The following is a 10,478-nucleotide window of genomic DNA, read 5'->3' on the forward strand; positions in this document are numbered from 1 at the left end:
TTTTGAAGACTATACAGTATAGTATTGAGAGGAGGGTTGAATTAGTAGTAACCCCACCGTGCGCGCCAAGCCTCGCTTACGCCACACTAAGCCACTAACGGCTAGCGTAATAGGGAGGGGCGATCGAAACTTTTAAACGCTGCCTCCGTATAATCTTCGTTAATATTATAGGTTTCTACCTATATAATATTACTAAATTTTATTAGCAATTGCAGAGACGGCTTTATATTCGCGTTTTAGCGGAAGTATAAGTAAAAAAGGAAGCGTACGTTAAGGAAATATATATTAGGGGAGCGTTATTAAGCAAGTTCTAAATTTAATTCTCCCAGCCAACTAAAATAATTCTCTATGGTAACCAAAATGGTCCTTATATATAGCTATAACCGTTCACTATAATTACTGGCGAGATTGGATGCGCGTACCGAATTTAAAATTTTAGAGCACTCGCTAAAGGGGGGGGTGGAAGCTAGTCGTGTATATTACTATAGTAAGTCTCTAGGTATTTAATAACTCCTTACTAGGTATAGGGGGTTCTCTAGCTTTAAGTAGCTCTTAAAGTTATTTAATTTTAATATTAGCTACTATAAGCTCTACCTAGGAGTTTAAGTTAGTTACTATTTTACTATTAGAGGTATTTAAGGGTCCTATAGCTACTTTACTAGCTACTATATTTCTTAGCATAGTGGTATAGTTATTAGGGTAACTTTTAGTAAGATTCTATAGGGGTTTTAGTCTATATATATTCTATAGATCTTATTATTATTTTCTATTCTTCTAGTTTTATTCTATTCTTTAAGTTTTAGTAATAGTCTTTAGGTCTACTTCTATATTTTATTCTTATTTATAATCTATAAATATTTTTAAGTCCCTTTTTAGTGTCACGAAGTGAGTATAAGCGACGATAATATATAGCAAGGTAGATATTATTAAGCTATGTATATAAACTGTGTAAGGAAGTCAAGACGTTACGTAGGGAAAGAAAGTAGGAAAACGGGAAGAAAGGGCATATATCGTTGACTTGGTTGCTTGGTTAACACGTGTATGGGCAGAATAAGGTTTAGGTCGTAGTCCTGGCAAAACTTGGCAGAATTTGGTGGAACTTGGCAGAATATGGCAGAATACCGTAGATTGCCGTTAGATTGCCATTTCGCGGTTGGTCTCTAATTGCTGAGTCGGTGGAAACAGGTGGACGTGTGCAAGGTGTCACGGGGGTGTCCCGTGACATTTAGGAAGAAAAGTAGATAAGCTTTAGATAATATTAGCGACTTAATTAATTAAGGCATGAGTACGGCAAGAGGGACGCGTAAGCCTATATAATTAGATTGTCTATAAATAAGAATTTAAGTTCCTTCTTAGGAAGAAAGGTAGATAAGCTTTAAATAATGTTAGCGACTTAGTTAATCGAGGCACGAGTACTGTAAGAGGGACGCGCAAGCCTGTACGATTGGATTGTCTATAAACGAGGATCTAAAGCTAGGGAAAGGAAAGGAGAAGAAGAGCAGCGCCGCTCGATGTTTTATAAGATCTTCGCGTCACGTGACCGCAATATGCGGCAATCTGTGGCAACTTGCCAGTACGGAGGACTGCAAAGTTCTGCCATTTTCTGCCAGTGCCGTGACAACAGTCCTATAAGACTATTCGCCGTATACCTAAAAACACTCGCTTAGCCTCTATTAATATAGATAGAATAGATAATGTTAGGGACTTTATATCGGCAGTAGTACGACTACTAAGGAGAGACATGAACAGGTTGGTTGAGACAGCACGGGAGGCGCTGGAACCGATGGGACGAGGGGAAGCCGAGTCACGTGGCCAGTCACGTTACGAGTTCGGAACGTGGGAACGTTGGAACGTGGGAACGTGGGACGTACCGACGTACTGACGTACCAACGTTCTCAGTATATTTCTTAGGCGCAGTATTGTGTATTTAAAGGACTACAGTCCCTACCTAGATAGTTCTCTTTTTTGTAGTGAATCTCAGAATACAATTGGAGTTAATCTGTTGGGCAACCTAACTATCGTGCACGACCTAACGGCTACTTCTGAGGTATTTGGCAGTATTTTGGTGTTCCATCTACATCAGGAAGGCGGTAGATCCACCGTCATAACGCCGTCATAACCCTATCATCTACGTTAACGGCAGGAACTATATATTAATCATAACGCAATCTTAATATGGAAAATAGAGTTCTCACGGCTTTACACGTAAGTTTAGGTGCAAAAAATGGGGATCTACATGCCAAGGATTCTAATTCGTTTTGACAATGACAAATCCCCGTACTTCTAACTAAAACAACTGAAATTTCAAGACAGAAAGATCTTCATAGAGAGAGGTCGGAAAGACGTTTGAGGTCTTGAAGTACGCAGTGCTTAGCGCGTAAGTTCGCTTCGCTTGTCCGCCGTGCTTAAATTACTGGTTCAGTTTATCCAACCCTTCCCCGCTCTTTTTAGTAGGCCTTTCTCACTCCGTCCGATTCAGTTATTTTCCTTGACCGGACTGATCTATCAATTCAGTACTCCAGCCAGCCGACACCCGCGTATGGACACCAGCAGCAGCAACAACCCGCGAGGTCACCGCAACGCAGTTGCAGGTCACACAAGAGGCCGCGGTCGCGGTGGTGCAGCGGGCGAAAGAGCTGGTCGTGGTGCTCATCGGGGTCGGGGGCCTAAACCAAGAGCCCCTGGTCGTGGGAATTCAACCGTTGGTGGTGGTAGTAGGGGAGCTGCTAATGCAAATTCCGACCGAGGGGATGATGGCGGGAGAGGAGGGCGTGGTAGGCGAGGAAGTGGATCTGGTCTTGGTAGGTCCGCGGCTTCCGTTAGAGGATTTCCACAACGTCGTGGCCGTGCTACTGAGATGGGAAGCGAGATGAACTGGACACGCAGGTCAGTAGTTGCACCATCAGTGGATGAGACATCTAGTCCCAACAAGGACCTCTAAGCAGAACCTTGAGTTGACCTGCCATATCGAACAGCTTCAACAGCTTCAACAGCTTCAACCAGCGGGCAGCGTCAGAACTATCGGCAGCTCAAATGCAAGAATTCCTTCAAACAGGCCTTTCAGCAGTCACTATCTCCACAGAGTCAAGACAAACGTTTGTCAACAACCTCGCCACTGAAGGCGGCCTCGCCCGAATCCGACAAATCGTCGAAACAGACTTCTCCCCGTCCTACACCGTTCTAAATCCCATGTTCGACCCTCATTGCATCCTGTTTCTTCGCCTTATCTCGCACGAGGAGATTAGGCACTCGCTTGTGCTTGAGAAAGCGGTGGGAACTATATATAATGTCGTTTATGGACACGATGGTAATAGGGGGGTTGAGTTTTTTAAGAAGATAGCGAACTGTTTAGTTCAGATGATATCTGAAGTGGAGGGCAGAAACGGGAGTATTGCTAAGGATGAAATGTTACAGGTTGAAGAAGCGTTGTTGCTGGTAACGAAGGCGCTGCTTAGTACTTTGACGCTTAACCAGGGGGCTGCGATCAAGACAGAGTTTAGGGGGGTCGTCGAACAGCTCTGCGGTTGTTACCACGTCGAGGACATTAACCGTGATCTTGCAAGTCTCGACGTCCGTTCTACACATGAGAATATCCTCAAGATCAAAGACATACTTTCCATGGGGGACACTATCTCTGCCTCCAACGCAGCTAACATTCGTACCACAACTGATTCTCGACAGCAGCGGCCGGAATGGTGCCCTCCCGAGCTCCATGTCGATCTTCCTGGCGAGCTCTCCCAACTCGGTCCCCGCCATGACAATGACCACGCACTCATTTCGGGTATTAGAATCTTACCCACGCTCTCCGAAATCCTCTGCGATCAGCGACTAGATTTCCTTCCCACGCGGCATAATCCCAATTCCCCATCCAAACATCACGAAACGGGTATTCTTCGACTCCTTGACTCCCAGTTTCGCCTTCTACGAGAGGATACTTCGGGTTTACTCCGTGACTCCATCCGCTTGATTTTAGAAAATTGGAACACCCTTGTTCACAATCCCGATTGGCGAATCAAACGCAAAATCCTGCGCGATGGCAGTCCAACTCCAGTTCGGATCTACTTTGGCGTTGAGATCCAGCGAATCAAGTCTGACTCGATAAAGGGAGTGGGGATTGAGATAGAATTTGACCAGGTCCGTAGGGCAAGGAATCTAAATTTGACGAGGAGAAAACAATGGTGGCGCGAGTCCCGGGGGTTGAGGGAAGGGGGGGCAATATTAGCCCTCATTAATGGAGAAGAGGAGGAGGATATGACTGTGATTTTCTTGCTAGTTTCAACGAGGGAGATTTGCACCTTGGACCATAATGAGCAGCACAGCCCCTCGGGAATCCGATATGTTCGTGATCTAGCGAGCAATGCTAAAAGAGCGATGATTACACTTCGCCTAGCAAGTCCGACCTGTAAGGTCGATCTGTCTAATCTTGTCTACCTAGCCAGCAACAACAGACGCTCATTTTCGTCATCCAGACCGCTCATCCTCGTTGAGTTTCCCTCTGTGTTATATAATTCCTTCGAGGGAGTTCTGCGATGTCTTCAATCTCTACACAAGGACCCAGCTCATATTCCATTTACTACCTGGTTAGCTCCCCGTGTGCACGACAACACATTTACTCAGGACCCAGCGACAACCTATACTGACGGAAAAATCATTGTCCCTCCACCCGCATACCTTCTAAACAACGCTACTCTCGACCTCTCCTGTATCCCCACATCCACGAACAATAACAGCGACAGTACTACCACACCACTAACTATCTCACTCTCCCACGATCCCCACATGTTATCCACACAGCTCTCTGAAGTAACAACTCTGGATACCGGCCAGGCGGTTGCGATGGTTTCAGCGTTGAGGCATGAAGTAGCCCTTATCCAGGGTCCTCCAGGGACTGGGAAGTCGTATGTAGGAATACAGATCGCAAGGTGCTTGCTGAAGAATAGGGACTTGTTGGGGTTAGGACCGATTTTGTGTGTGTAAGTCGTTTTGGTTGTAATTCTATCATCCTTGATTATTCAATCAACAATCCTAAACTCACCTCCCCACCCACTAATATCTAGGAATTAAACAGCTAACTGAACTGCGTAGCTGCTACACCAATCATGCACTCGATCAGTTTCTCCACGAGCTTCTCAATTCTGGTGTCACCAATATCTTACGAATTGGCTCTCGTAGTCCATCTCCCCGTCTGGAAGCCCTTTCACTCGAAAACTACAAGAAAAATGGACAAATTCCACGTATCAGAGGTTTGGGGAAGAGGATAAGTGATTGTCGGGCGAGTTTGGGGGAGTTGAGTGCGGAAATTCAGAAGGTGTGCAGACAGGCTGAAGAGAGCAGTGCGAGGGTAGTGAAGGGGTTTTTGAAGAAGAGGTTTCCGGTGCAGGCGGAGGGCATATTTGGTGGCAGATCTGAAGGTGGTGGGGTTAGCCTTGATTCCGAGTTTGGGGATGATGCTGCGATGGAAGCTTGGGTTTCCAGTGATGCACCTGGTGACTGGAGCGGTGGTGACGTCGAACGCTCTATCGACCAGCTGCTCCTTGTGGAGATCTGGACGCTGACGAACTTGGAGCGCACTCGTCTATACCAATACTGGCACGACTCCGCTTTCGCTGAACTTTCGCAACAGTTCCACGACCTAATGCATAGACACTCCTCGGCGAAGCAACTATACACATCTCTATTCAACGAATCATATACGCAATTTCTCGACCGATTTCATATTGTGGGAGTAACAACCATCGGCCTGGCAAATAATTCTGATCTTTTGCGTGGTCTTCGCGCTAAGGTTCTGATCTGTGAGGAAGCTGGAGAGGTACTGGAAGCGCATGTTCTCACTGTGCTGTTGCCGTCGATTCAGCATGCGATATTGATTGGGGATCATCTTCAATTGCGTCCACGAATTTCGAACCTTAAGCTCTCGATGGAATACGACCGCGGAGGGCCCAAATACAACCTCGATGAATCACTATTCGAACGACTAGCTAACTCGCGTTTCGGAGACTGGAACATGAACGGAGGAGAGGGGGAAAGAGGGGGAGGGGGCCGATTTCCTATCGCGCAGCTAGATCATCAGCGACGAATGCATCCTACAATCTCCACCCTCGTTCGCGAGACTCTTTACCCTCAACTCCGAGACCACCCTGACACGACTTTGTACCCTGAAATTCCCGGTATGAAACGCAGGTTATTCTGGCTTGACCACCGCAACATAGAAGACGCCAGTGATCCTGAAGAGCCGATGCAAAGTAAGACGAATATGTGGGAGGCCAAAATGGTGACGGCGTTGGTGAGGCATCTCTGTAGACAAGGGAAGTATAAACCTGGTGAAATTGCAGTGTTGACACCTTATGTGGGGCAGTTGAGAATATTGAGGGATATGTTGGGGGAGCTGATGGAGCTGATTATTGGGGAGAGGGATTTGGCGGATCTGGATGCCTCGGAGGTGGAGGCGGATGGGAGAGACAGCGGTGGTAGGAAGGAGCAGCCGCCGCAAGGGCGACAGCAGCAGCAGCAGCAGATGGTGGGAAAAGGGAAGTTGTTGGATGAGTTGAGGATGGCTAGCGTGGACAATTTTCAGGTAAGAGAACTTGCAACTCAATTGCCTTAGGCAACTAAATACCCACACTGCTTGTTTGTCAGGGCGAAGAGGCAACCGTTGTCATAGTCTCCCTAGTACGAAGCAACATATATCAAAATTGCGGGTTTCTCAAGACGCCTAACAGAATCAACGTGCTCTTGAGGTAAGCATTGGAACTTCCTAGTCCACACCTGCCTATCCAATGGTAAGTCAGTAACTTACCTGCCACTTCCAGTCGCGCCAAACACGGTATGTACATAATCGGCGACGCCAATACCTCCTCCCGCGTCCCAATGTGGTCATCCGTCATCCAACTGCTAGAAAAAAATCGCAATATCGGTCCAAAACTAGAGCTCCACTGCTCCCGTCACCCCAATAACAAAATCTACGTCTCCTCTCCTGACGACTTCGCCATCCACGCCCCAGAAGGTGGATGTGCGGAGAAATGTGGGTTGAGGTTAAGCTGCGGACATAGTTGCGCGGTTAAGTGCCATTCCACGACGCTGCACGAAGCGGTTAAGTGTATGGAGTTGTGTACAAGGGTGAGGGAGTGTGAACATTTGTGTTCGAGGAAATGCAATGCCCCGTGCGGGGAATGTCCCGAAAAGGTCCTAAATGTTGTGCTTCCATGCGGACACACGGCCAAGGAGGTGGAATGCCAACATATGGGGAATCTTGCCGGCATGAAATGCGAACAGCCTGTGGCGCGAGAAATGCCCGGCTGTGGCCATAATATCACGATACGGTGTCGTGAAAGCACGAATGATATCAGATGCTCGCATCCATGCGACAGCATCCTGCCTTGCGGGCACAGCTGCCGAAAGCCGTGCTGGAGGTGTAGACAGATTGATGATCACGGCTCTTGCAACATTCCCTGCGGACGATTGTTCACGACCTGTTCGCACACCTGCGATCAACCATGTCATTCTAGCACTCCCTGTTCTCCCTGCAATCGCCCCTGTGAGGTACGTTGCAGACATAACAGATGCCCCAAGACGTGTAGCGATCCGTGTCCCCCTTGCGCGGAGAAATGTGGATGGAATTGTGGTCACCGACGCGATCGCTGCAGTATGCCGTGCGCGGTCCCATGTGATATCATTCCTTGCGATCGTCGCTGCGAAAAGAAGCTGGTAGCTTGTGGACATCAATGTCCAGGGGTTTGTGGGGAGCTGTGTCCGGATTCCAAGTTTTGCCGGATCTGCTGTGCGCCGGATATCCTTGAGCAAAATGTCGATTTTATTATGTTTGAGAAATACGGCCAAATCGAGATTGACGAGAATCCATTGATCTTCCTCTCCTGTGGACACTTTTACACGGTTTCCAGCCTTGATGGCATTATGGAACTGACTCAACACTATGTCACCGACTCCCGAACGGGCAAGATCGTCTGCCCAAAATTGTCGCAGCGGGTAGTAACTTCCGGGAGCGCGCCTAAAGGATGTCCAGAGTGTCGCATGCCACTTAGAGATATCGACCGCTATAACCGGATCGTTAAGAAGGCATTGCTGGACGAGGCAACGAGGAGGTTTGTCGCACAGGCGAATTTAAGGTGTGCGGAGTTGGTGGAGGATATTCAGAAACGAGAGACGAAGATTGAGGGTGAGAGAAGGGAGTTCATGCTGGAGTGGTCACAGGCAGTTGGCGAGTCCAGGGACTTGGATCAAGTCAAGAGTTCCCTGAAGGCGTACCAAGCAGAAGGAACCCGGCTCCAAACACGTATCAACAAATTCACCAAATCTGTGGCGAAGACAGAACAGCCGTTTGGGAGGGTGAATAGTATATTCGCCTCCGCGGTCGCTAGACAGCGGGACATAACAACAAATGCCTTCGAGCTTGATGAGTCGGTCATCCAGACCGGATTCCAATTCCGCGGCGAATGTTTTAGTCTTCGACTCGGCTGGGCCATCCTCTGGGATTTTGATACAATCTACAGTAACAACACCATCGATTCACGTATCCGTTCGGCGTCGCGCAGTGCGGTAGCAACCCGGATTAAAGGGCTTATGGACAGATGTCTCTCACTCATAAATTCCAGTCGAAATGCCAAATTCCCACAACAAGAAGTGGAAGCGCGGGTCTACCACGCGCTATTCTCCATGCTCTCGCTCAGCAATTCCCGAGCGCAAGGCCAACCAGTCGACGAGGCCACCGAGACCTCAACGCGTCTGCGGGAGAGGGAGAGTTTAGAGGAATGTGAAACTCTCTGTTCGCGATATCCAGGCACGTTGGCGTATCTGAAGGACGATACTGAAAAGGCGAAGAGGTTGGTTAATGGTGGGACTTTTTATAGTTTTGTGACAACAGAGGAAAAGCGGGAGGTTTATAGAGCTATGGCGAGGCAGTTTTCGGGGACAGGTCATTGGTATTATTGTCGGAATAATCATCCTGTAAGACCCTCTCGGTTTATGACCTCTAGAAAACTTGGCCCGAAAGTACTAACTACCATTAAAATCACAGTTCACGGTGGGAGATTGTGGAATGCCAATGGAAGAAGCTCGATGTCCGCAATGCGAGGAGCCGATCGGAGGTCATGATCATACTCCTGTCCAAGGGGTCCGTAGAGCGGAAGACTTAGAAGCTGAGCTTGGTGGTGCTTAGTTACATTATTTTAGATTCAAAAGAGCGACCATCTGATGACTGCCCATGTGGGCGATGTCTGTCTGGAGAATTTACTGGCCCTGATCCCCACTCTGGAGCCCTTTGCCATCCTACAACACAGCCTCTACGACTGAAACCTCAGATTTCACACTACTTGATATCGCATTATAACCAATTGCCGCTCATGTAAGGGAATGTATGCCATCCTATTCTCCGTAGTACCATCTCACCGCACCACACCTCGATTTTAAAGACGTACTTTTACTTCGTTCCTCTACAAGTTATAAAACTTCTTGCCAATTTTAGGTAGGTTATCAAAAATTATGAGGATCGGGGAAGGCATAGGGGCATAGAGAATCCTATGGCAACAACGTGCCTTATTTCATTTAACTAAGTCCGTCAACAGGATCTACTCGCTATAGAATACTTGTCCTTTATAGCATGTCTAATGCGAGAAAATATTCCTAAATCCCTTTTACTGCCAGGGGCGTCTAAGAAGAGAGATTGACGCAATGGTACCCTTAACAGCATACTCATTTATCATTAAGCGAGAAAGTCACAAAGAGAGAAGTAAAGATTACCTTACTAAACAATATAGGGTGGTATCAGTATAGCATTAGGCAGTACGAAGCAGCAGAAGGAACGTAATGGTAGGTGTTAGAGCTAATAGAGAAGGTATTAGGGAAGGAGCACTCCGAAACACTAACAAGTATAAATAACCTGGCTGTGGTGCTAAGTAATTAGGGGAAGTATGCCCAGGCCGAAGAGGTACACCAGCTGAAGGAGAAGGTGTTGGGGAAGGGGTACCCTGAAATACTGACGAGCATAAACAACCTCGTTAGAGTGCTGAGTGAATAGGGGGAGTACACCGAGCAGGGGAAGTAAGCTAATGCAGGGTCTGAAGCACAGCTAGCCATGATGGTGCTAGTGTACCTGGAAATGTGAGTCAACATAAAATCATTGAGCGTTCCGGGGTGAAGCCGATTTTGAATTTCACTGTACAGGATGGTTTCATTATAGCCGTTGCCTTGACCTATACGTCGTCAACTTCCAGTCCTATTTCTCTGGACTTATCCTGGGCGGACAGATTAGGAGTAATGTTGGGAGAGTTACCTGTATTTGCATACCTCGTGCGTCCCCTTCCCCGTATAGCCCGACCCCGGCAGAATATAGTAGAATATAGCAGAATATGGTAGGAGACGCGCTTAGCATCGTTATATGCCCCGTGTATGGCACGGCCCCTAATATACGGAACGTTGGTCCCCAACGCAAATTTTGACCCAAGTGTAATAAGCCAATTAGTTAA

At 47.5% G+C, this 10,478-nt stretch overlaps 2 protein-coding genes across 2 annotated transcripts; one reads left to right on the plus strand and one right to left on the minus strand.

The window, feature by feature from the left end:
- Positions 1–2,506: 2,506 nt before the first annotated feature.
- Positions 2,507–9,302, plus strand: K441DRAFT_650697 (uncharacterized protein). Its single transcript, XM_067647075.1, has 6 exons — positions 2,507–2,886; positions 2,976–4,973; positions 5,086–6,574; positions 6,637–6,737; positions 6,810–8,961; positions 9,032–9,302. The coding sequence occupies exons 1-6, from the start codon at positions 2,540–2,542 to the stop codon at positions 9,170–9,172; spliced, it is 6,228 nt and encodes a 2,075-aa protein (XP_067510595.1). The 5' UTR covers positions 2,507–2,539; the 3' UTR covers positions 9,173–9,302.
- A 509-nt stretch (positions 9,303–9,811) lies between these two features.
- On the minus strand, positions 9,812–10,147 carry K441DRAFT_11252 (uncharacterized protein). The gene has a single exon (XM_067639969.1). It carries the CDS (start codon positions 10,123–10,125, stop codon positions 9,913–9,915), a length of 213 nt encoding a protein of 70 aa, XP_067510596.1. The 5' UTR covers positions 10,126–10,147; the 3' UTR covers positions 9,812–9,912.
- Between the last annotated feature and the right edge of the window lie 331 nt (positions 10,148–10,478).

The sequence above is a fragment of the Cenococcum geophilum genome, assembly GCF_001692895.1.
Source record: "Cenococcum geophilum 1.58 unplaced genomic scaffold K441scaffold_1, whole genome shotgun sequence".
Classification (NCBI taxonomy): Eukaryota; Fungi; Ascomycota; class Dothideomycetes; order Gloniales; family Gloniaceae; genus Cenococcum; species Cenococcum geophilum.

Bases quoted from the DNA above. Each gene is read 5' to 3' on its own strand.
- K441DRAFT_650697 (XM_067647075.1), top strand. From the start codon at position 2,540: ATGGACACCAGCAGCAGCAACAACCCGCGAGGTCACCGCAACGCAGTT. The intron at 2,887-2,975 runs GTCAGTAGTTGC...CATATCGAACAG, and splicing joins GAGATGAACTGGACACGCAG to CTTCAACAGCTTCAACAGCT. The intron at 4,974-5,085 runs GTAAGTCGTTTT...TGAACTGCGTAG, and splicing joins TTAGGACCGATTTTGTGTGT to CTGCTACACCAATCATGCAC.
- K441DRAFT_11252 (XM_067639969.1), bottom strand. From the start codon at position 10,125: ATGTTGACTCACATTTCCAGGTACACTAGCACCATCATGGCTAGCTGT.